At 39.5% G+C, this 27,415-nt stretch overlaps 1 protein-coding gene across 1 annotated transcript in view; it reads left to right on the top strand.

Moving 5' to 3' along the window:
• ERBB4 (erb-b2 receptor tyrosine kinase 4) overlaps nt 1-27,415 on the top strand; it is a 797,331-nt gene that overhangs the window by 637,737 nt on the left and 132,179 nt on the right. Inside the window, exons 17-19 of the mRNA XM_063429955.1 lie at nt 15,238-15,370; nt 16,822-16,944; nt 23,081-23,179. Of these exons, the coding sequence (XP_063286025.1) occupies nt 15,238-15,370; nt 16,822-16,944; nt 23,081-23,179 (355 nt within the window). The remainder of the gene's footprint in view (nt 1-15,237; nt 15,371-16,821; nt 16,945-23,080; nt 23,180-27,415) is intronic.

Here is a 27,415-nt window from a genome sequence, read left to right as displayed (position 1 = left end):
AACCATACTCTACTCACCCAACGAACTCCCCAAACTGTACTTGGTCTTCCATTCCACATCTTCCTACCTAAGAACAAAACGAAAATATACAAGAATGTAATACAAATGAATATTCGCATAACTATTATAGTATAACTAACCTTTTTATTACCTTCTTTCAAACACACCTAACTTGACTTTATCTAGCGACTATTTAGAAAGTTTTTATAGTCATCCAAATCTTGTCAACAGTCTTTACTATGATCACAATTCATATTCTTATGTTATTACCAATTATATCAATATTGATTATGATATTCTGTTAACCTGTAGCACTAACCAATTGTCAACTTGTTACTCGCTTAAATTTGATGTACTTCTTATATTGTACTGTATATATACTTTCAAAATAATAAAAAGTATAAATATATATTAAACTAATATATACATATTGCACTATTATTTTTTGTATTTTCTCTCCTCATATATGAATTTTACTTTTTATAGAAAAATAATGTTGATTATTATAAACAGTAACACTTTTTTGGTTTGAACATTGTTTGAAACTTGAAAAGATGTGCAATCTGTATGGTGAGCGAACCTCCTATTGTTTGGTGTATTTTTAATAAAAGATATACATGGAAAGTAATAATATCACGTGAATGTGGTCTATACTGCCAGTCCCACCAGCCACCATGACCATATACAGACAGTAGAAACAGAAGCATTCTTATTAAACAAACCCAACATTGGGAAAAGCTACTGGAAATATTTTTTACCCAGCCACCTTCCTACTGGCTCTGAAATGCTAAAATGATTGTAATCTTACAGATTGCACATCAGCATAAACACTTTCTGGAAACGAGTTGGCGTCTAGATTAAAATTAGTATATGCAGCAGCTGATTGAGAATGCCAACCCATCCTATCCTCTTACTGACGTGCTTCATTCTCTCCAAACTAGAGGCAAAGCAGAAAAATAAATAGAGGTCTTTTGCCACATTCTTGTATTCTAACATGCAAAATGAACATTTCTATTCTAGAGATTCCAGTTAAGTGCATGCTTCCATTTGTACAGTGACTTTAAAGCAGCATATAACAATTAACAAAACATGTATAAAATGAAAATTGATAATGAAAAACAAAATCAATTAATCCCAGTCTTAAAACATATGGCACAGGATGGCAGGGCCTGACCGCTGAGCATACTCTAATTAGAGCAGCTCCTGCTCACAGAGGCAAAAACAGCTGTGTAACTGTTTGAAAACAGCCTTTCCTGGACAAATATGCAGACCTTCCAGTGAGATTCCGTACTATGTAGCCTACAGGCATAGCTGGCGTGGGAGAGACGGCTGCTCTCCCTCCGCCACACAGTACTGGAATTCCAACTAAGAGGCCTTTGCCCCCACCTCCCCCCCTTGGACCAGCAGAGGTTATCCCGGTACCAGGAGGCCGTTTCCATGCTCCAGAGCAACAACCTAAATGGAGACACATTACGCCAAAAATGGCGGAGACCCCACACAGGCCTTCTACAAAAGCGCAGCCATCTACTACTCTCCAAAGGCTGGATGCCATCTTTGCAGCTTTCTGGCTCCGTATAGAGGAGAGACTGAGAGGCTCTCCCCTGCCCACATAATATTCCTTACCTGCTGATGACTGAGAGGAAATCCCTGCCAGACAGACGACCATCAGAGCTCCAAGTGGGATGGGAATGGGACACACCACAGCAGCTCCCTATACTAAAGGCTGAAGATCCCACAGACACACAAGAAGTTCCTGTATCCGGGCTAAATGTGGCTACCAATCACTCTCAAGTCAGGGACTACCCACTGTTCTGCACTCACCACCCACTTATCTTGTGCCTGAAGACGAGTCAAAGTGTCATGGCAGGTTCCCAGGTGCATCCACCCTACCTACAATATTGGACTCTGCCCGGATCCTGGCCTTGCTGGTCTTTCACGCGCAGTTCCAGCAACTCTGCAGATCAGGCATTGGCTGATGTCAGGCTATTCAGGGGGCTATGGCCAAGATATTTGTATCAAGCATTGGCATTACTTCTTGAATATTCTGCTTGTTAATTCTTATATATACTACTATTCTCGACTCACTATACTCTTATGCTTGTCTATTTCCTGACATATCCTATCTCCACATGTTTATTATAAAAAATTCTACATGCCCAGATATTATCTATTTTGATAAACCTTTATGTACTGTTGTGGCACTTTAAGCATGCTTGTACATCTCTTGCATATAAAAAATAAAGAATAAAAAAAAAAATATGGCACAATATTGCATAAAAAATAATTTGTGAATGTAAAACCCAACATGCTAAAATATACTATTATAATTGTTAATAACTCGTTTTCATGTCTGAATCTCTAAAATTATACATTGGATTGAAGGATGACTTTCAAATACAACAAAATAATGTAAATATTATTTATTATTCATAAGCTACTGGCTATTAAAAGCATTTGTCTTTTTGATTTGGAAATTTGTAAGAATTTAAGAAACCATCAGCGTCCTCTATTTTTTCTTTCTATGCTTTGTTCTTGAGAAACTTCATGGAGATCAAAGCCCTTCAAGTGGAATATAGACATGGGAAGCGAAAGAAGCCCATTTCATTATTTCAATAGGATCACTTTACATACCATAACCACTACAGCCCACTGTAGTGGTTATGGTGCCAAGAGTACCCTGGCACCTTCCCAGAGTAAGTAGTCAACTGTTTTAGTATGGTTTGACAACCTGGATGCCTGCTTCACATAAGTTCTTCAGTAGCAGAAGCCAGATGTCCCCACAGAGCTGAACAGGTCCATGTAGGGCACTGTCATTGACCATTTGTTGCCAGCTAGTGCAGTCCTGTATCAGTTTGTGCTTAGATCAGGGGAAACATCTGTTTTTTCCTGCACAAAACCAGATGTGCGTAGGGCAGCAAGAGGACCAAGGTAGGTTCTCAAACCATAATAAAAAGGTTTGACAAATTGTTCTGGGAAGGCACCAGGCACTCTCTGCACTATAACCACTACACCGTGATGTCGTGGTTATGGTGAGAGGTTTGTTTTTCTTTAACTAGGACATACCCAAGCATGTTATTCTTTACTCTGAACCCATTCATTGCCAATGTTTTTTATTTTCAACTGACTGCCTTGGAACATCTGGATATAAGCCACCCTTTAATAAGTGAGAGCTAGAACCAAGTGTTTTTAGCCAAATATCTAATTCACACAAAGTCTATCTGTTCAGACAGCACATTGCTTAAGGGCATATGTCCATGAAATCCGGATCAGTTTCCTGAACATACTGAAACATGATTTTTCAATGTCTGATACACTGCACAGTAATTACATTTCATTTTTCCTCAAATCACAGATAACGAGACAACAACAGATAAGGGTACTGATTCAAGGTCAAATGGTTAAACATTTTGCCTTAGCTCAAAAAACACTGGTCTCGATTTGCAATAAAACTGCCGTAACAGCAGTTTACCTCTTGAACGGCAAATCCAGCTCTAATCCTTAGAGTTTCAGAACCCTTATACGCAAGCTATATGCCGCATACAATAAGCCAAAATGAATACAAATATTTTTTTTTTTCCGGTGGAGAAACTGTTTAAACCTGCTTATCTCTGTACAAGGCCCTAAATCTGGACTTTTTGGGTAATAAAGACATTTAAATTTTAGGCCAAAGTAACTAAGCTGGAAAAGAATGCTGAGTAAGAAAGTTATTGTTATTCGGAATTCCTTTAAAGAGTTTTTTGGCTTGTTACCCAAAAATGATTTATCTGTGAAAGTGTTTTTCTCAGCTAGCTGTATTGATTGACATTATCCCAGCAGAGATTTAGAATATTGCTAATTTACATGGAATAGAAAAAATAATAATACTTTTTTCTCTGAGAGTAGAAGTGCTGAGTTTTATTAGATATAATATTTATTACAATCCAACTAACTACACTGTAGTCACCAAACAAAAATAAATAAAGAAAACCCAGTGTCTACTTTAAAAATTCAACCCTCGGTGTCATTCGGTAACATGTGTCTGGTATTATCAACCCTGAATAAGTACTATATTTACAACAGAAAACAAATAATTGGCAGGTAGTATGATTGCAGCTCATGTTACCCATGTTTATGTCTGCAGCCTACAATTTTTAGATGATTACTGGGCTGGTGAGGTTTAAAGAAATCAGGCTAAGCTTCCATGATATCCAATATATATTTCTTCTGGTCAAATAAATGTTTTTGTAATGCTCTGCGTTAGTGTGATAGATGTGGATCTACGGACCTTCCGGTAATCTTGGAATAGAACGTATATACCTCTTTTGATTTGCAACCAAACAGCTGTAAAGTCACAGGTTGTTCACCCGTTCTTCATGGAATATTTTGGGACATTGAAGCTCTAAAAAACCTGCATGCAAATTGTCACATTCTATTTATTATTCCTCTCCATAGTTCTCTTTAATTGTTCATACTTTTTCATCCAACCAAAAAAATGCATAAACTTCAGTCCTATATATTAACATTACCCAAAGTACAGCATCTGAAAGGTTAATACCTGTTAATTAGTGTCTTAATTTCTACACACATTTACCACCTGTTCAATGGAGATAAATGGATTTTGTGCCTTTTCAACAAATTGTTGTTCTAAATTTGTGCTGTGGCAATTATCAAAAATTACTGCATTAAGAGGAATTTCAACGGTGGCTGAAGCTTCCAGGCTCAGCAAATCACCCCATCAGACTAAATGACTTCTCTTTTATGAGATTGTTGCTAAGATGCAAAATGTTATCCAAATTATTTAGCTCGTTGTAGTTTTCTGTTTGGCATGTTTGTGTTGTGCTGTGAACTGTTCAACCTTGCTCTGCAAGACCTCCAGAGGCCATTTTCATCAGTCTAACTTAGTAGTTCATGGAAAGTGAAACATGTGAGCTAAATAATAAAGATATGCTGAATTTTAAGGCATGACAGGAGACTTCATATTTTGCTATACATTCTTCCTGCAAAAATCCAACACCAGCAAAAACACAAAACAAAACAACCAATGAGAAACAACAAAGAGACTACAAAAGGCAGGTCCCTTGTGCACACTTCTTTCTTTGTTACTTAGCATCCACGTCAGAGTATTGTGTTCCCTGTCTATTACCTCCATTACTTTACTTTGTCTCTACTGTGGGTTGGTTACCTGTTGAGTCTGCCTGTTTTTTCTGGTCTGCCATGACACCCTCAAGGGATTATTTTTTTCTGGTGCTGCCTTTTTGGGTCCTCCTACATTTAATGGCCCAGGTGTGTTCTTGCATGGTCTACAGCTTCTGGGCCTTGCTAATTGGCATTGAGTGTGCCACCATCTTTGTGCTCTTCTGAGTTGTTTGAATATTGTGACAGCCATCGTGGTTCAAGTGCAAGATTTCAGTGGCCATTTTGCAAATACTTCAGTAGTCTTGCGCAGTACTCTTCGTTCTGAGTTTGGTGGGGTTCCATTTGGATTTACAAACTGCAGCTGCCTCTGAAACTTTTCCATTTTGTTTGTGCCTATTTTTATTCCTGGTTTGCATACTGTATGCGGTGCAGGTGACTTATTTTACGGGCTAAGTCAAGTGCCCTTTGCAACCATATTTTGCTGCTTTATCCCTTGGCCTTTTCTGTTGCTTGTGTGCACCCAGGCCTACTTTGGTGAGCCCTGCTCTATTTTGTTAAATGAACAGTATAGTGTTAATACAAACAGGGCCGCCATCAGGGGGTGACAACCATGACGGTTGTCACTGGGGGCAGTTGCACCAGTGCCCACATGCTGATAGGGCCCACCAGGTGGCCCAAGCATTTAGGGCCACCCGATGGGCCCTATATCTTCAGAAGCCCGGTCAGCACTGTGGCGAGAGAGACAGGCCACGAGGACGGAAGAACCACGCCGACTCCCATCAGCCCCAGCCACCCTCATTTAAAAAAAAAAAAAAGGTAAGAAAAATTAGCTATGTGTGTGTATGTCAGTATGTATTTATATACCTGTATATATGTGTATGTCAGTGTGTGTATGTATGTGTGTCAGTATGTGTATGTATATGTATGTCTTTCTGTGTGTATGTATGTATGTATGTCTGTCTGTGTGTATGAATGTATCTGTATGTATGTATGTATGTCAGTATGTATGTATCTATATGTGTGTGTATGTATGTCAGTATGTATGTATGTCAGTATGTGTATGTATGTGTATGTATGTTTGTCAGTATGTACGCATGTGTATGTATGTATCTATCTGTATGTATGTTTATATGTATGTATCTGTATATATGTCAGTATGTATGTATCTGTATATATGTCAGTATGTATGTATCTGTATGTATGTGTATGTATTTCAATATGTTTGTATGTCTGTCAGTATGTGTATGTAAATCTCTGTCTGTATGTCAGTATGTATGTATGTATGTATGTATGTGTGTGTCTGTATGTATGTTAGTATGTGTCTGTGTCACTATGTATGTCTATAATTGATCAACATAGTGTTCTTTGTTTTTGTAAGTAAATTGCTATAATCTGTATGATAATGAACAATAATCAGTTAAATGTGATTTATGTAAAAAAATGACAAGAGCTGAAGTAAAGTAATGAGGGGGAGCAATGCCTACTCCTCACAGCCCCAAGCATGCATACTGTGACTCTAATAACACTCTATTAGCAAAATCATACCTTCAGAAAAAGAACCTTCATCATGTCAACATTCTGATTATATTGAACATATGTTTCATTGTATTTAGTCATAAAGTGATTTCGTTTTTCAATGCATCCCATTACCTACAGTATTCCAACCAAAGAATACAACTTCTCTGTAATTTATTGTCATTCTATGATTTAGGTATTACTCATTATTATATAATATATAAATTACTATATGATAAAACAACTTGCTGAGGCTGTATGCTTGGTAGAGCTCCCCCTGCAGGACAAAGTGTGCAGTGCCAGTCCCTTTGTTATCCATTCACCAACTCCTAGACCTATACAGATATTAGCTGTTCTATTCAAAATGTAAACAGATGTTTCAATAACACATTGTTATAGTCCCAGGTGCTAACACACATTTTATTTGGGCATGTTTTGCTGTATGGAACTGGGAATATCCATGACACTCCAGAATGCTCCAAAAATGCTCCAGAACTGCTGAACGCTGCTGGAGAAAGTCTCACTTTGCATCTGACTTTGTCCACTATAAATTTATGCTGCGCTCCTACAGCATGGCTCTTTCCTCTGCAAAAGTAAACTACTTAAAAACCCTCATAAGCACACTGTCCCATCAACCCAAACACCTGTTTCACACTTTTGATGCTCTTCTTCGCCCTGTGACTCCCCCTCCTTCCACCACCTTGTCCGCCACAAACTTTGCATCTCATTTCACTGACAATCAGGAAAGAGATCTCTAATCTCTCTCCTACCCCTATCATTACATCACCCAACCCCACTCCCCCTGCCATCCTATGCACATTTGCACCTGCTACAGCACAAGAGGTTTTTGCTCTGCTCCTGTCCTCCTGCCCCACCACCTGCTCCCTCGATCCTATTCCCTCACATCTCATCCGCTCTTTGTCTCCCTCTCTTGCTCTTCCTCTGGCTAGCATTTTCAATATCTCCCTTTCCTCTGGCACATTTCCCTCACCCTTCAAACATGCAACTGTAACCCCGATTCTGAAAAAGCCCAACCTTGATCCCAACTCCCCATCCAACTACCGCCCTATCTCGCTACTGCCATTTGCCTCCAAGATCCTCGAGAGAGTTGTGTACGCCAGATTGACAGACTTTCTCGAATCCAACTCTCTGCTTGACCCCCTTCAGTCTGGACTCCGCGCTGGTCACTCTGTCGAAACTGCTGTGACCAAAGTATCCAACGACTTAATTGCTGCTAAATCTCACCGCCAATACTCTATCCTAATCCTCCTTGATCTTTCTGCCGCCTTTGACACTGTTGATCATCAACAGCTTCTTCACATTCTTTGTAACTTTGGTCTACGGGATACTGCTCTCTCCTGGTGCTCCTCCTACCTCTCCCAGCGCTCTTTCAGTGTTTCTTTCTCTGGTTCTGCCTCTTCTCCCCAACCCCTCTCTGTCGGCGTCCCCCAAGGTTCTGTCCTCGGCCCCCTATTGTTCTCTATCTATACTGCCTCCCTTGGTAAACTCATCAGCTCCTTTGGCTTCCAATATCATTTGTATGCAGATCTACCTGTCCTCCCCTGATCTCTCTCCGCCAACCTTGACTCGTGTTTCTGACTGCCTCTCTGCTTCCAACTGGATGGCTGCTCACTTCCTTAAACTCAACCTGTCCAAAACAGAACTTCTAGTTTTTCCTCCCTCAAGTGCTGCTACTCCTGTGTCTGTCTCCATCCAAGTCAACGCCGCTTCTATCACCTCTACCTCACAGGCTCGCTGCCTAGGGGTTCTTTTCAATTCTGACTTCTCTTTTACTCCCCATGTCCAATCTATAGTCAAATCCTGTCGCTTCCAACTCAAGAACATAGCGCACATCCACCCATTTCTAATGCCGAACGCGGCTAAGATACTGGTTCATGCTGTTGTTCTCTCTCGCCTCGACTACTGCAATCCCCTTCTCACCGGTCTTACATGTTCCCAGCTTGCACCGCTGCAATCTATAAGAGGCTTATTTTCCTGTCCGGTCGCACCTCCCACGCCTCCACGCTCTGTCAGTCCCTGCATTGGCTTCCAGTTAGATATAGGGCCCAATTCAAAATTCTGGTGCTTTCCTACAAATCCCTACATAATGCTGCTCCAACATACCTATCCTCCCTTATACACAAGTATGTCCCGTCGAGACCCCTGCGCTCAGCCCAAGACCTACGCCTGTCCTCTGCCCGGATACCCACCTCTGACGCTCGCCTTCAAGACTTCTCTAGGGCTGCACCTATTCTGTGGAACTCCCTTCCCTCCTCAATCAGACTTTCACCCAGCCTCCACTCCTTCAAAAAATCTTTGAAAACTCACTTTTTCATTAAAGCGTATCAATTAAACTGTCAGCAGGCTTCTCATCCCCCACCCCATGACTCCTTTTCTGCAACTGTCAAAAATGACCTACCAAGCACTCAATAAACCCTTCTCTAACAAACTATTTAATTCCCCTTCTTTAACCCTTTGTGTCATTATACTCCCTCTAGCATGTAAGCTCAACCCCGTCTGTTCCTGTACGTCCAGTGGTCTGATCTCAATTATGTGTCTGTTAGTCCACCCATTATACAGCGCTACGGAATTTGTTGGCGCTATATAAATAATAAAATAATAATAAAAAGTCATCAAGGGTTGTTTACTAAAGTGTTGATTGTCAGGAATTTAAAATTAATTTAACATTTTTAGGGTAAAATAGCAAAGTGAAAACTTAAAGACTTTTTTTTTTTTTCAGTTCAGCTGTGGTAACCTAAAATGTGAAATTAATTTGGAATACCCATCAAGTTTAATTTTAGTGAGTAACCCTGAATGACTGAATTAGCATAAATGAGGCCATTTTAGGATTTGGTGAATAAAACATATGCTCATGGTTATTCATTAACGTTTGAATTGCTGATAATTCAAAGTGAATTTGAAATTTTAGTCCAAAATAAGATATTTGAAAACATGGCTTATCTCCCAACTGTCCCTATTTAGGAGGGACATTCTCTATGTTGGGCCCAAACCATCTGTTACTCAGAGTTAGGCAGAGAATCATGGTAGTTGTACTTCAGAAACATCTGGTAGGCCAGAGTCTGAGATGCCTATGGAATTTGTTTGAAAGCTTTTGTTGGTGTGTCTGAATGTATAACAGAGCTCCACAGCCATAATACTTACAGTAATGTGTCTTTAAACTACAATAAATGTGTTTAGAACTCAGTCTGTGTAAACAGAATATATTGTTTTAAATCACATTGTAATTGCATAAATTGTTATTAGTAAGTCACCTACAATTTCTCAGCCTCACCCTCACTCACACCCCTACAATTAAAGGACAACTATAGCATTTGAATACAAACCTGTATCCTAACACTATAGTGTTCCTGTCCCTATTTAGGCAGGTGTCTTCCCCCTTACCCCCAGTGCCATTTTTTTTTTTAAATTAAGATTGTCACCTTGTTCCAGTGCCGAGGCTCCCCAACTGATATCACATATGAGGCACGTCCTCCTCCACGATGGTCCATTCCAATGCTCCTCATAGACAAGCAATGGAGATGTAATGTTCATGCGCGTGGCGAGCGCCGCATGCACAATCAAACTTTCCCATATTATAGAAATGAATCAATGCTTTCTTATGGGGCTTCTGTGTAACGTGATTGAGTTTTACTTAGTCTGTGCCACGGAAGTACCTCTAGTAGCTCAGTGTGACTGACCCACCCATTAGTGGAGGAGTTCGCCCTGCAATGTAAACACTGCATATTTTACATTGCAGGGTTGAAGGGACAGGGACTCTGCACCGATTCAGATGAAATAGTCTGGGTGACTATAGCATTCCTTTAAACACTTCCCAGATAAGTTTAATTATCTATGTATGAATAAGATTGATTTCATGCAATCAGAAAAAATAAAGATCATGCCACTAGATTTGACTGTCCTGTTGAGCTGTTTCCCTAAATAAATATCTGGCATTTAAATATTTTACTCGGTTTTACTTGCTAAAGCACCTCTAGTGGCTGACATACTATCATACTGACAGCCACTAAAGGAGTTTCTCAAAAATTGCAATGTTTACATTGCAGGATTAAGGAGATGTGAGCTCTGCATCCAGACCACTTCAATGATATGAAATGGTCTAGGGGACTACAGTGTGCCTTAAAGTATCCCTCTCTGTCCATTTGGAATGCTGGGAGGTATGCATTGAATGACTTGGAGATTTTTTTCAATTCAGCTTTTTTTAAATAAAATTCTAATTTACACTTTAGTGAATAACTGCCCATGTCTTTTGTATGTAAATATTATTACATACAGATTTGTATATGGTCATTACTAGGCTTGTAGTGTATAGACAATGAAGTAATGGAAGCACTTTTCATGCTTTTTCCATCAACATAAAGGTATATTAATTTTGTTTATGCAGCCCTAGCCACACCTCCCCTGGATATGACTGACATGGCCTGCTTGAAAAAAGCTATTATTTCACCTTCAATCAGATGTAGCTTACTTTAAAAGTTGTTACCTCCTGTCTGTAAATTGAACTTTAATTACATGCAGGGTCTAGCAAGCTATTAACAGAGAGGCAGATAAGAAATGATAAATTAAACAGAATTTGCAATAATGGAAGTGAAAACATTAGATGACTCTTTACAGGAAGTGGTTAGGAAGGCTGTGTAAGTCACATGCAGGGAGGTGTGACTAGGTCGTCATAAACAAATTCTGCAGAGGCATGATCGATACACCTAAACTGCTTTATTAAGCTAAAGTTATTTTGATGGTTATAGTGTCCCTAGATAGATAACCTTGTGTGTCCACTCAGTTCTTATCGCAGAATGTTATGCAAACAATTCAAGGTCTTATATTGTTGTTTTCTTTCTTAACACTTTCCACCTCGGTAATAATACATTATTGCCTTTCGTATATTGTGTTGTTTGTCGTGGACATTCCCACCCTGCTTAGAAAGTGCTTTTCTGGAAAATTACATGCAAGCTCTCTCCTCTACACTAAATGGAAAAATCAAAATGTCTAAATGTATTCTGTTAGTGCTCCGTCACAAAATACGGTGGTAACTGACAGTATTGAGTGTATATTCCTGCAATTCAGAAGCTCCGTTCCGGACGCTGAGAAAGTATTAGCCTTATCAGAACAGATTCTCCACCTTGTTTCATTATGTCTTGGACAAATTAGCACACCATTCTTACCAAGTTAATGCTGCAGCCAATAATACGATAAGACAATAACATTGAGCTTCTTAGGCTTTGAAATCCTACTAAACCAAGCACATTGTGTATTGCTCAACTAATACACAGGGGGAAGCAAGCTAGAGTTGGCTTTGTAATCAGAGCATCGCTTCATTAAAGAGATAATTGACTGCCTATCTCTATGCACAGAATGCCACCTCTCTATTAGCTGTGCTATAGCATATAGTTTTTCGCAGAGCTGCTTTATCAGGGATGAAATTGCTGATGATGGTTGATTCAACTTCTTTTCGCAAGAGGTTTGTTCATTGTTACCTAGTTGGAAGCGCTGCTTTTTTAACCCCCTGCATGCATTGGTGTTTAGCATTGCTTGGTTCATGCCTTCGGCACTCAGACAATTAAATGCTCTCTGAATGAAATAAAACCAAGCAATCAAAAAAAAAAAAAAAAACACAAAACCCTAAAAACAAGAAGTAAGAGAGACACAGCAGAGCAGAACAGAACAGAACAGAACACAGTTTAAGGGTATACTCCAGGTGTGATGTGTAGGTTAATTTGCACTTGTAGTTCAGTACGCTTTTTTTTTTTTTTTTGTTTGTTAATCATTACTGGTTTTTGTTTTTATGTTATATGATATAGTTTTGCTATGTTGTGCCAGTATACTGTGTAGTATAGTGCACTAGATGCCATTGCTTACATATCTGGGAGTTGGTAGAAAGCTGTCAACTGGATTACAATAACCAGATTTTCCTATTTTGCATATGACGCAATAATTAGATAAACCCATCACCGCCATAGAAAGTTACAGCAGCATCGTGATTGGCTAAGTCACTTCCTGGTATGGGTAGTGATCTCCGCAAAAGATGCAAATCCTGAGGACTTACAGGAAGCTCAGTGACTTCAATAGTTAGAATTAATTGAATGTATTATTTTTGCATTTTTGTGATACATATGTCATCTCTATAATGCATTAAACAAATAAGAGCATAGCGGGCAAACCAATAAGTTACACATGGTTATATAGTTAACTGAATTCAAAGTAAGTTTAATATTTTAGGAAGTAACTCAATTGAAAACATAGATGGCTTGGCTATTGTGGCCTCCAGTTTGAAATTTCACTTTGTAGTGTAACTCTTACAATTCAATTTCAACTCCTGACATGTCACTCTTTAATGAATAACTATGACAGCGTTTCACTAGGCCAGGGAGTCTCCGGAATTAACCAGGGAATTGTACATCTTGGGCACGGTAAAAAAAGGTATGTTTTTTTTTTTTTTTTTTTACATCATGTCAGGGATATAAAACGTTATTTAAAAAATACCCCTATATTCTTATGCTATTTTTGCCTACATTTTTAAATTTGATTTTCAATTCCCTACAATTTGCTGAATTAATCCAAATGTAAAATAAACTGTCAAACAAATCAAAGTGATAAATACAAAGGGATGCATGTATCAGCGGATGGAGATATACCTAAAATTATGTCTCATTGAAAATAAAGAGAGATTGGCTTAAGGCGAAATACAAGGGGGTAGCAATGTGATCAACATGCCAGTAAGGTGATTTTTTTGAAATACATTTTTTTATAGAGTAAATTAATAAACAATTGACTACTTGTTACAACTGCATCTTAGCCATTTTTCTTGAAGGCATTATATTTGATGACACATGTACAGTTTTGAAAATCACCTTTGAATCTACCTGGGACGTTTTAGGTGAACTGGTGCTGCTAGTTTGACAATGTATTCCCGAGTCTTAAGAAAAAAGTTAATTTACCTATGCCCACATGCCACAGACAGGAAACAGAAAAAAAGTGGGCAAGGCAAGCTCGAAATGCACTTCCCAGCATAAAACTGCATCTTTTTAAAATTCTTTCTGGTTGCGTTTGTTTTATTAATGCTGTGAAAGAAACAATAATTTATTTTCAGGAACATAATTTGTTAGAAATACTGCCAGTCTTTGGCAAAGCATCATGGGTGGTACAGTCATTCTACAAAACGGTGATTACCTGCTCACTATCACTGAGCTAGACAGCTGTAAATACATTTTTATAAAAACTTTAATTTAGAATTTTTTTCAATGTTAAACTTTTTTCTCTTAGTGCCCTACTTCAAGTGTTTACGTCACAAACTGTTGACAGTTGCACTGCCATGTCCACCTTGTTTATTATCCATTAGCAAAACCTTTGACATTGTATCGTGCGTAGCCACAAATCAAGCTATTATTGTTGCCATCACAATAGACTACAGTATATTTATCAAGCCTGGTGGTCCGTGTGACAAGCACTAGGACGGTAATAACCAATCTGCTTCTGTTCTGCCATTTATGAAGGTTCAATGTTAGATTGCGCTGTCTGTGGACGAAAAACCAGCACAATACTAAGGGATGTATTACCATAGTCTTTGGGGTCCACTCTGGGCAGTTACTGCTGCTGTAATAAATATCAGAAGATTATCAGGATTAATTTCATGTTCTCTATGAGCTACCAGGCAGAATAACTCTGCAGGAGTCCTTGTCAGTAATTCATGCTGAGTTCAGTGTTATATTTATGGAGACAATACACATTATACATAAACTTTTGTTTCAGCAGAATTTTATTGTCTCGCAAGGAAATGCAGAATTTGAAATTAAGCTGATTAACTACGTTTTTAGTTTAAAGCCTGAATTACTATATGTCTGCCAACAATAGAATGACCAAATAAAGCCACAATAAGCCTGTAGTGGCTAGTTTTGTCTAAATTTTGCATTTTATCACACTTTACCATATGATAAAATATTTACCCTCTGCTAAAAAAAACAATGCCTGTATGTAAATAAGCTATTTTTTTTTTATCTCCTGGGCTATCTATTTTTTCAAATTCTGGTAACTTTCATCATACCTACTACTACACCACACGGTAGTAGCAAGTCAAATATAGTAATGGGTTATCAGATGGGACACAAAAACATACAACATTTTGTCCTATGAGCCATACTCATGTACATGATTAATGGCGTTATGCCGGAACTTTTTGCCTGTTTTTGCATCCCTTATCTTTGTTGGGGATTGCCGGTCCCGCCACCGTGCCTGGCAGCACTTTCTTATGTTGTGATTCCTGGTTCAACACTCTTAAATTGTTCCATATTTTTTTCTTTATTTGAGTCACTTGATGAATCAAGTTACACGGTAAATATTTCCTCAAGCATAATTTTGACAAAGACAGACAATTAAGTTTACTTACCTTTTTTTAGTTCTTCTTCTGCACTTAAAAAAGTTTCTTAATATGTTGTACGTAATCAACGACTTTGCTTCAGAAGTGTATTACAGTTGTGTCACCCCCTAGAGGACCATATGCATATTGTTTGTAGCCATTGTTCATTTGACTCAATATTGTACCTCACTGTGTTCTGGCTGGGACTTATTGTGCAATGTATCTCTTTGATTCTCTAGAACTCCACTCATCGCAGCCAGTGTCATTGGTGGACTGTTCATCATAGTTATTATGGGACTGACCTGTGCAGTGTATGCTCGACGTAAAAGTATCAAGAAAAAGAGAGCTTTGCGCAGATTCCTGGAGACAGAGGTAAAGAAATCTGGATGTAAAAATAGTAAAATAATCAAAGAGCAAAAAAAAAAATTCAAATTATTGCTACATTAAATTATTTCTTACATAATGCAAATACTTTTGTATCTTTCCCTCTTGTTGTCTCTGGCTGGCTCGATTTCTCAAATAATAGTTGTATACAGTATATGTAAATAAAGGTCTAACTTCAAGCTGTTCTCCATAAGTCATAGGATACCTATGCGTAAAACCCACTGGGCATTTTTATGTTTTATCCATATGTTTATATCAGGGTTATTTACTAAAGTTATAATTCAAAGTGCATTCAAAGTGAATTTCAAATGTAAGGTCAAAATAGCCGAGCTAGAAAAATTCTCTAAGTCAGTTATGGTTTCCATTCAACTACCCTGACCTTAAATTTGAAATTCAGTTTTAAATTCACTTTGAATTCTCACTTTAGTGAATAATCATGTTTGTCCTGTATGTTATAAGTTATAATGATGTTTCCTGTGGAATCTTCTTATCTTCTTCAATATATTGTGCTTGACTTTGCTGATTATATATGTGCTGTATTCTTACAGATGTAGATTTCTGATCAGATTCAAGGATAGCAGCCCTTTACTAGATAGCGTGGAAAGCAACATTATCAAATTCTCGAAACTTGTAAAATCCTTTCATTGCCTGCAAGGAGATGGGCAATTTGTTATAAACAGTGTGTTCCTTTTTAACGTATGTTTAAAGGCAGTTCTGTATTATTCATAATAATGATAAGCATTGCAGTGACCTAAAATTAATAAAATAATCACAGTTACAGGTGGTTGCTTCCTAAGTACATCTGCCAGGAAAATGCATTTTTCATAAATGTATTGGAATAACACATTTTTTTGCAGCTAGCCAATGTAATAATATCTGAATTAGGCATTTGTAATGTTAGAATAAGATTGCATTGTGTACGATAGAATGATTATACATTATACATGTCCCTGTATCTCGTTCTTTATTGCATAATAATATGTGTCTATTGTTTGTGTTCACAGTATACATCTGTAAATGTAATATTATCAATATGAAAATGTGCGCGATGCAAACTATAGCCAGATGAAACGTCAGAAGAACGAATAGTGGAAACTTTTAACAAATGTGCAACACAATAAAACTTGTTACCATTGCTATGTTTATGACATGTACACGTGTTTATGCAGCATATAAACTTAGACATTCAGTATGTTGATTAGACTATCTATAATGTTACCCTACAGGTTATTATCATAATTTTTATTACTACTACAATTTGTATTTGAAGAGCAGTAACGTTATTCTATAATATTGTACAATGAATTAGAATCAGATGTATTTGAAAGGGAGGGGGTTAGAGAATACTCATTCCTGCACGTAGGCCACACGGTATTTCTAACTAATCATGGTATGACACTTGCTCGGAGTGAATGTCTATTGACACTTTGTGTCCTTAGTTGGTGGAACCATTGACCCCAAGTGGAACAGCTCCAAACCAAGCACAGCTGAGAATATTGAAGGAGACAGAGTTAAAGAGGGTGAAAATCCTGGGGTCGGGTGCATTTGGGACAGTTTATAAGGTGAGTGTCTTAATGACAGAACAATGGTTGTATTTTAATAATCAATATGTTCCGACCAGGTCCGACAGAGAAAGAATTCATTAAAGTAAAACTAAATCATTTGGATTTTTTTTTCCAGGTTTAAATGTAATGAAAAGTTGACTGTAAGTAGACTAACCAAATACATCTGACATTCAGTGACATTTCAGAATGAAAAAGAAACAACTGAAAATTGATAAAATACTTAATAGTTCTTAGTGTAACTCTACACTGTCATTACAGATCTGCATTTATGATCTACAAACATTCACGATACAAGTAGCACAACATTCTCCATTTTTCCAAATCTGCGCTTTTCGCTTAAAAGTTGCATTTTTGCTTTCAGTTCAGTACAATTCTGTGTTTAGTAAATAAGTCCAATAGGCGTACATTAAGAAAGTACAATAGTATGACAAAAGGATCTATATTATATGCTATGTATTATATATATAGAATATATACTATATTATCCTCTTAGACGTATATTGGGAAAGCCCAGAAGAATGCACACTCACCACAAATACGTATTTTGAGTAAGGATGCGCATTCATCAACAGATTAATATCATATTTATAGGGTTTGCAGATCATTTATTGCATTAAAAGATAACCAGGAATCTAACCATGCTGCAAAATAGGCCAAATAGTCACACATCTTCAGGACTATAAGTTCCCTTCTACTGTTGTGACCTTTGTCAATTGTCTTTTGATTTTTTTAGTTGATCAATACTTTACTTACCGAATTTTCAGCACCAAGACACCACCACTCCGTCTGCATCTGCTGAGCTGATATCTTCCAAAATGTTGTCCAATCCATTGGGGACAAGAATTGCACGCAGCGCAAAACACTGTGCTCCTCCTATTAAATGCACTCTATGAACAGCATTTGATTGAGGACATACACTCGTTTTTTGGAGGTGGTAGTGTGTCTAGTGGTTGTCAAGAAGACAACCACTAGATTTATATTTAATAAATAAATGTAATTTCAGTTTCTACAAAATGGCATTTTTTTTAAAGAGTTAAAGCGATAGGGCCAATGCACCCGGACCAGTTCATTGAGATGAAGTGGGCTGGGTTCCTTTAGTGGTCCTTTAACATATGCTGCAATAATATATTCAAGCAGGACATTAAAAAGAGAGAGCCCTTTTCTATTGGTGATAATATCCTGCAACCTACTCAACATAATGACATATAATGATGTAAGAGGATTGAAAGCTGTTTTGAAAACTTTTAAAGGGATTCTATAAGCGCCCACACCACTTCATCTAATTGAAGGTTTCTGGGGTCACTGTCCCTGTCCCTTTTTGCCCTACAATGTAAAACTAAGAATGCCTGTAGAGGCGCTTCCAGCTACTTTACGGAGTTTGACTCAGTGAAACTATGCTAGATATCCTCATGCTGTGCATGAGAACATCCAGTATCTTTAAATCCCCCTTCGGAAAGCATTGATTCAATGATTTCCTATGGGGAAGGCCAAATGTGCGTGTGATACTCGCCAATGACATAGGAGGAGGTTGAGACGGAACCAGCGCCGAGGGACAGGAATAATGTACCGTATTTTTCGCTCCATAAGACGCACCTCACCATAAGACGCACCTAGTTTTTAGAGGAAGAAACCCAGAAAAAAAAATTCTGAACAAACTGTCCCATAGTGTTTCTTACAGTTTGTTCAGAATATTTTTTTTCTCCCCTGTCCCATAGTGTCCCCCCCTCCCATAGTCTTCTCAACCCTCCCATAGTCTTCATCCACCCCCTCCCCATAGTCTTCATCCACCCCCTCCCCATAGTCTTCATCCACCCCCTCCCCATAGTCTTCATCTCCCCCCCTCCCCATAGACTTCATCTCCCCCCCTCCCCATAGACTTAATCTCCCCCCTCCCCATAGACTTCATCTCCCCCCCATAGACTTCATCTCCCCCCCTCCCCATAGACTTCATCTCCCCCCTCCCCATATAATTCATCTCCCCCCTCCCCATAGACGTCATCTCCCCCCCTCCCCATAGACTTCATCTCCCCCCTCCCCATAGACTTCATCTCCCCCCTTCCCCATAGACTTCATCTCCCCCCTTCCCCATAGACTTCATCTCCCCCCCTTCCCCATAGACTTCATCTCCCCCCCTTCCCCATAGATTTCATATCCCCCCTTCCCCATAGACTTCATCTCTCCCCCCCTCCCCATAGACTTCATCTCTACCCCATAGACTTCATCTCTCCCCCCTCCCCATAGACTTCATCTCTCCCCCCCTCCCCATAGACTTCATATCCCCCCTCCCCATAGACTTCATATCCCCCCTCCCCATAGACTTCATATCCCCCCCTCCCCATAGACTTCCTATCCCCCCCCATAGACTTCATATCCCCCCCATAGACTTCATATCCCCCCCTCCCCATAGACTTCATATCCCCCCTCCCCATAGACTTCATCCCCCCCAAATTCTTCTCTTCTATCCTATATTCTCCTCTCCCATACTGTCCCCCTCCCCTTGTCCCATAATTACTTACCTGTCTTGTAGCGTTGGCCGGCAGCACAGGGCGCACCGCGGTACTGGAACTTGAATTTCAGGTTCCGGTTTCCGGCGGGACTGAAAGGAAGTGCGCACTCAGCTTGTGCACACTTCCTTTCAGTCCCGCCGGAAGTTCCAGTACCGCGGTGCGCCCTGTGCTGCCGGCCAACGCTACAAGACAGGTAAGTAAAGCTTCATATTCGCTCCATAAGACGCACAGACATTTCCCCTCACTTTTGAGGGGAAAAAAAGTGCGTCTTATGGAGCGAAAAATACGTTAGGTTAGAAAATAGTTTTTTAACTCTTTAACTGCCGCAGGTAGGGGGCGTTATGGAGAGGTGGCAGAGGAGAAATATAGTGTTAGGAATACAGGTTTGTATTGATAACAGTATTACTTTAAGTTTGTTGATTAAACTGTGAGAATTAACAAGAGAATTGAACATTTTAGGTTGCATGTAGCCAAGCTGGAACAATTAGGTGAATTAGAGACTACCAAGATTTTAGACTGGCTCAGGGCTGTCAAATATTCAATGTACTCCACAGATCTGCTTTGACATTATAATGTGAAAACAAAAGCTCATATTGCAGAGGAGGTCCAGTTCGTGAATAGACCCAGCTGCTGCATTTTGAAGTATTTTAATGAGTTGTTCTTCCTTTTCATAATTTAAAGGATTCTGCTCATAGCCACTCTCTCTGCAGTGTCTTTAATAACAGGCCAGTTCTGTTCTTCTTTTTTTTTCCTGAGAGCATTTCAGACTAGTCAGTGTGCCATAGGGATTCATTTAGCCCATTAAAATTAGCATTTCTAAAATTAAAGTCCAATCTGTTACCATTCATTATTGTCTTCTGGAGAAAAAAAAAATAGACATTGTGTTGATCATTGTTTCCTAAATCCTGCATGTGTAGCCAGCACTATTATTTCAAATGGAATTGTAAAGCTCTATGAATAGGATCTATCTCAAGTCGTGAAACGCGTTGATTTGCAGCTGCATTGCCGAAAAGAATCTATCCAAGGGGTCTATCTGGGGCAACGGGTGTTAGCAATAAATTGTTGGTTGATTATTTGGGATTCCAAGTTGTATCACTTCTGGTGTGACTATAGCAGGCATTCAAAGGTGGGATATCTCAAGTAGTACTACGTTTTATCACCTAGGATAATTGTTACCATTTGTATGCAATTACATTTTTCATAAGTGAATTTGCCTTGGGTGCTACACAAATTGTAAGTATCAAAGGGTTTGGGTGGAGAAATCGTAACAAAAAGAAAATAGATGTTGTGTTGATGCAGTCACAAGACTGTCAGTTTATTCATTTATTAAAACAGGTACAAGTATAAATCAGCATCAGCAGCTTCTTAGAATGTTTTAAAATAGTGTTAAGTATAACAATAAACCCATTGTAAATGGCGCGACGTGCCGTCAGAGTTGCATTGATCCTGATAGTTGATGATACTATGCTTCCTTATGATTGTAGTTGTGCACATTTATGTAGAAATGTATTTCTGCAGTTATTTAAGATGACGTACTTGGCTTTTAATGTAGGAATGGCAGCTATTAATTTTTGTTATCATAAGATGCTGTTTTTTGTTTATTTGTTTGTTTATTTGACAGGAAATGAACCGCAGGGGTCAGACGTAAAGGCGGGTGAATGGGACAAATATTTCTGATATCATTTTAGCTGCAGCGATATCAACTAAACCCAGCATGTGCCGAAGCAGTAGTGATCTCCCTAGCCTGTTCGTCTTGTGCACAATCTAGTTAGATGACAAAGCGACTTCCTTATCCAGGGATGTTTTGGCCTGAAGCTGTTTGCATTTTGCTTGTCTGCTCTCTGCAAACAAAGTACATTGATATTCAGCTAGCAGACGTCGGTTTCCCAAGGCAGGCCATATTCTCAGCCACATGGTTACCTCAATAGTACATTAGATACTGCAGTATTAATATACTACATGTGTAATCTTGTCTACGGTAACCAATTATGCTTAATATTTAGCAATCGAGCATCCCGTTTATGCTAAGTTTTCAAAGCCAGTGAGGTATTCATTACATTGAGTTCATCTTAGCATTACTAAAACTGACCCAGCTTGTTGTCTGTAGTCTTTATGTGCCACTGTTGAAATGTTAGTGACTAGGTGTATTACTGGTACCACAGATGACTAATGATGTGAAAAGTTAATAAAAAACAAAAGGTCGCCAAATGAAATGTTCTACGAGGAAACCAGAAGAAGATAGATGATTAACATGTAACCCTTCATAAAGAACATTGTCCTGTCATTGTCCTAAAGTTCCATAGTCTTAAATGCAATTCCTGAATAAGCACATTACAAACTGTCTATTATTTAGTATCTTATTCCATGTTTAAGGATTGACAGGTTGGGCATTGCCATTGGCCAGTTATAACATAGCAAAATAAGATGCAAAAGCCATCAGCCTATGTTGGTATTAAATAAGTGTATGCTAACTAATTTTAAAGGACCACTACGGGTAGTATACCAGCTTTCTATGCCAGATTTGTCAGAACGTAGTTGTTATGATGTGGGTGCTGGCCTAGCTCAAGGGGATAATCGGTTAAAGGACCACTATAGGCACCCAGACCACTTCAGCTCAATGAAGTGGTCTGGGTGCCAGGTCCATCTAGTGTTAACCCTGCAGCTGTAAACATAGCAGTTTCAGAGAAACTGCTATGTTTACACTAGGGTTAATCCAGCCTCGAGTGGCTGTCTCATTGACAGCCGCTAGAGGCGCTTCCGCACTTCTCACAGTGAAAATCACAATGAGAAGACGCTGGACGTCCATAGGAAAGCATTGAGAAATGCTTTCCTATGGACTGTTTGAATGCCCACGCGCCTCTTGCCGTGCATGCACATTCGGCGCTGACGTCGGCTGAGGGAGCCCGGCGCTGGAGAAACCACTTCAGCCCCCTTCAGCCCAGCAGGAGTGGAACCCTGAGGGTGGGGGGGACCTAAAGACCCTATAGTGCCAGGAAAACAAGTTTGGTAATGGACCGTTTAACACCAACATCAGTGGCTCCCATGTTCAATTCTTCTTCAAGTCTCGAACTGGACCTGAAATCATTGAAAATTTCAAGTTAAAATGTTAATTAATTGTTTGACTTCTTGAGCTAGGAGAAACAGTCACTTTTTTTAGACCCAAATTCTTCTTCTGATCCCCTTTTCTGTCCTAATGTCCCTCTTTTTCTAGGATCTCCATATTATTGGTGTGTCTGAGTGTATAACAGTTAGCATTCCCTTGTGGCGTAATATCTGTCATCTCTGAAAGTTCCAGCCCACCACTGCAGAGTGTCGAAAAATTCACACCTAGGACTTTTCAGGAACCCACTTAGCTCACCATCCCAGCGATGCCCCTGCTAGTTAAAGAAAAAACTTAGAGAACAAAGCACACATAACTTGGTTATAAATGTAGAACCTCCTGTAAGAAGTGTGCACTTGTCATTTAAAAGTCTGTACACAGAGATTGGAAATGATAACTCCCATGGGATTTTCTTTTTTACATTTCTTTATTGATGTTCTTATGCAATGTTTCTCAGCTTTTTGCAATGGGAAAATGGTTTGTAATCTTATGTCATATACTTATTGTTGTGTGTTTTCTTCTGTAGGGTATTTGGGTCCCTGAGGGTGAGACAGTGAAGATACCAGTGGCCATCAAGATTCTGAATGAGACAACAGGACCAAAAGCCAATGCGGAGTTCATGGATGTAAGTATTCCAATCTTATCATGTCACTGGTTTGGATATTCCAACTGTTTCTCATTCCCAGTAAGAAAAAAATGGAAACCCATTTGAAGTTAAGAGATTAGCGCTCAAGTCTTTGAGAATACCAGAAGGGTGGTGGACCTGATCCGGTGGACAGTTGGGTTGGGAACATTTTCTCTTGCTCTCTCCTTGGATGCAGAGAAGGCATTTGACCACATACAGTGGCCATATCTATGTTTTTTATATATATTTTTCACAGACTTATTTTGGCTCTAAAACACTTAGCAACACACTCAGACTTAAATCATTTTTTAGAATGGCATACTGCATGGATGGTAACATCGTCCTTAAAATTATTCTCTGTAACGCACAAATTACCTCCAAGCATGTCTAGTGCCATAATCTCAAGAAGACCAGGTTATATATGTCTGCCCAAGGTTAGGTCACACACCTAAGCATTACCTGCCACCATTATAATGATGGCAGCTGAAATAGCTGCCTACAAGAAATGCAACTCCCACTAAATCCAGGCAGCATTGTTTTTTTTTTATATATATATATATATATATATATATATATATATATATATATATATATATATATATATATACAAAAATGCACACTCAGACTTTTAAAAGTCAATAGAAACAATGCTAACCCCTATATGCAGATACTCATGTTGGATCATATTGCACAACAGAAAGAAGTGTATCCTTGCTTTAGCCTCTAAGAACACATTAGCTCTTAATGGCACATGAAGGTTCAGATACAGAACCTAGTTTTAATACTGGGTTTGACAGGCGTTAACCACAGGCTGCTCATCCCACAGCACATATCTATTAATTGCTCCACTAGTCTGTATAAATCTGTCTTTATGGCCCATAATTATCTTTCATCTGCCCTCTCATTACCTGTTTCAAATGCTGTGAAGACATTCAAATTGTCTGTCACATGGCTGTGATCTGCGCAGGGTACAGCAGGCCCCAGCAGGCCCCAGATACTATGCCCCTGACTTGTTCTTACAACCGTCATCTTTTGCTGGCCTTTGGTGATAGGGATGGTAGGATCTATATTTAAATAACACCTAAAGAAACATGGTAATCCAGAAATAATCGTGGAGCAGGACATACTTGAAAATGAGAGAAATCTCAATGTATACATCCTGGTAAAATATTTGAAAAATAAATACATTTTATAAATAAATATGTAGCCTTCATGAACAAATATTGTGTGAATCACAAAATCCCATTAATGATTTGGGATGAACAGGACAGCCAGCCTGTGATCCAGGAAAGACAAGTATATTTTAAATACTACCGTTCTTGCCTTATCGTAACTTGAAAGTCCTCTTTCTGATATATTTTACTGATTAACCTTCCAGTACACAGTGTACTTAAAAAAAAGGATATTAGACATTAACATGTCTGTAAATAGATTTAGAAATTTGTCAGCCATTTGTAACTTCAATGTTATCATAGCAGTACAACGTATCTGTGAAACCACTCTCAAAAAGAGAGAGGAAGGGGGCGGGGCCGGACCGCCGGGCTGGATGGTCGCATGCGAGACCAGCTCCTGCTGCCTAAGAGCAAATAAGCTTTGAAAAATAAGATTACTGAACTAAAACCGACCGGCAACGGTGGCCCACAGTGGGTAGAGGGCTCTGGATCCAGGGAGAGGCTGGCCCGGAGGGCTGCAGTCCCCTGGAGGAAGATTCCCTGGTGACATTTTGGAGGCCTACTTCGGCAGTGAGCGGGGCGGACGGCCGCTGCCCCGCTGTCCTGCCACACAGCGCTACACCATATGTCAGCCCGCGGGGAACCGGCTCCGTACCCCCCCCCCCTTTGGACCGGGGGGGTGATCCCGGTCCCCACTCTCAGGACAGATTCGCCGCACAACAATTCAGATGCAGCAACAGGGCCGCCACGACCAGCCATACCCAAGCACCAAAATCAAGATGGCGGAGGCCATACGAGATGGCGCCGAACCCAGAGCCCTACAAGCTACACAACCGCACCGACAATAACCAGGGCGGATCACTGACAAAAAACAGAACAGACCCTAACTGAAGCCATCCGCCTGCACCCTCGGACCTCAACAAGCTACCCACCTCCACCGCGACTGAACGCACGGAGACCTCCCGCGAGGACCCGGCACTCCCACCTTCCTCCAGGCAGGGACACGAGATGACCTGCAGACACATCGGCGGCCCGCAACCTCTAGCACACCAAAAGGGGAAGCAGAAAAGCACTCACCTGTACCTCCGCAGTGGGGGAGATCCCCTATGGCGCCCAAACTCTGCAGCACTGGTGTTCTGCAACCACGAGGCATATCCAAGATGGCCACCGCACGGTGGAAGTGGAGAGCAGGACTATCCCTGTTTGGAAGACCTGAGGTCTACCTGTTAGAGCAGCAATTGTTGAAGGAGAGGGGAGAAGAAACTGACTCTGGCACTGGGCTGACCTGACCGATCCGGCTAAATGTTCTGATCTGTTCCTCCTGAGTCATGTTATTGTTTATCTAAAAGGCTATCCAGAGCTTTATGTTTTTATACTATCAATACTCAGTGGCTGTATACTCCCACACATTCTCTCCAGCTTGCTTCTTTCTTTGCCCTACTCACACTGTCAGTTATGCCTAGTCTGTAAAAATCTTGTTCATAACAAAAATGTGCCTAGTTAGACGAGAAGTATGTTTAACTAAACCGCTATAGTGTCAAAGCGACTGCTAATAGTACTAATCGACTAATAACAGAACTCATGCGACTAACTGAAACCTAGCCTGACCAGCTACTATAATCAAACTGTACCAACATGTTTAAGCAGCTATCATAATATACATGCATAACCTGTAACGTCTATAGACTAGCATAAACATTGTTCAAGCCTTATTACAGTATATACCTATTTTTACCAGCCTAACTTATGTTACATAAAATATAAAAAATGTGCCTGTTAAGCTTTTGCCCCGCATGTTGCGCGAGGAAAATGCCTGAGGACTGCTTTTGGGGCACCTCAAGCCTGATTGTAATACCTGTGCACTACAAAAATAAAGAATTAAAAAAAAATAAAAATAAAAAGAGAGAGGAAGAAGCTTCTCCTGCACAGAATTGGTTAACGTGATGATATACAGTGCGCTAAGGAAAAGGTGTAATTTGGCAATGGGACACTCATTTTTGCGCCCCTTACCTCCCACTAATGGATCCCTAATGACTGTAATGACATAATGCATGTTAGTAAATAGATTGCCTAATATCCTATTCACAGGAGAGATGAACAGTGTGGCATTAAGGGAGAAAAATCCTTACAAACCCTTCGAGGCCCACAATGCAGGCAATTTGCACAAAAATGCTGAACTAATTTCAGATGGAATTTTCCATTCTATTCTCCACAATGAGGCTGTTTCTAAGGTAACACGCCTGGCTAGGTGACATAATCACATAATGAGATTCATCATTACCCTTCTTTCGACGATGCAGGTAACAGTCATTGGGAGGCTCGTTTTATTGGTATCACTTTGCTTGGCTGCCATCTTTCTGTGGCCTGCACGGAATGGAGCAAATTATACTGTCTGGTTCCAAAAACGCAAATCTGTATACTGTCACCTAGGCTATAACACCAGTTACTCACTGAATCCTTGTAGCAGAAATGTGACCCGTTGTAGGAAAGTTACATTACACAAACTGATTCCATTGCAAAAAACCCTGCGGATTTTCTCAGTATCGATGCCAATTTCCCCATATATATTTAAAGCTTTTTGTGTGGTGTAAGGGAAGAAGCCAACTTACCTAAATTAATTTGTTTTCTTGAAAAGTCACCATCATAACTTAGCGATTGATGTTAAAGATACACTATAGTCACCAAGGAAAGAGTATCACACCAACCGATACATGGCTTTTGTCTACATAAAAACCTGCCTATTGTCGAGTGGTAAGAAATGAATAGCACTACTATGGCTCCTTATTAAATACCCAATGGTCTTATAATATACTGATGGAATGACTTCACCCTAATTCTCACATCGACTATATATTTTGTGAACCTAGTACCATGAACAATAGGAAATGCAATATACCTCTCGATGCAGTGATTCTAATCTTATCTACAGTTTTCTCTCTGCTATAAGACACATTACTGATGATCTCCATATGATACCGCTATATTTGTAATCCGTTGTATGTGCCAAGTTGCACAATGCTTGTTTTATCCTATTCTGAGAAAAATAAAGAATGTAAAATAAATA

Source organism: Pelobates fuscus, chromosome 8, assembly GCF_036172605.1.
Source record: "Pelobates fuscus isolate aPelFus1 chromosome 8, aPelFus1.pri, whole genome shotgun sequence".
Lineage (NCBI taxonomy): Eukaryota > Metazoa > Chordata > Amphibia > Anura > Pelobatidae > Pelobates > Pelobates fuscus.
Note: the sequence above shows the minus strand (reverse complement) of the source record. Positions and strands in the feature narration are given on the sequence as shown.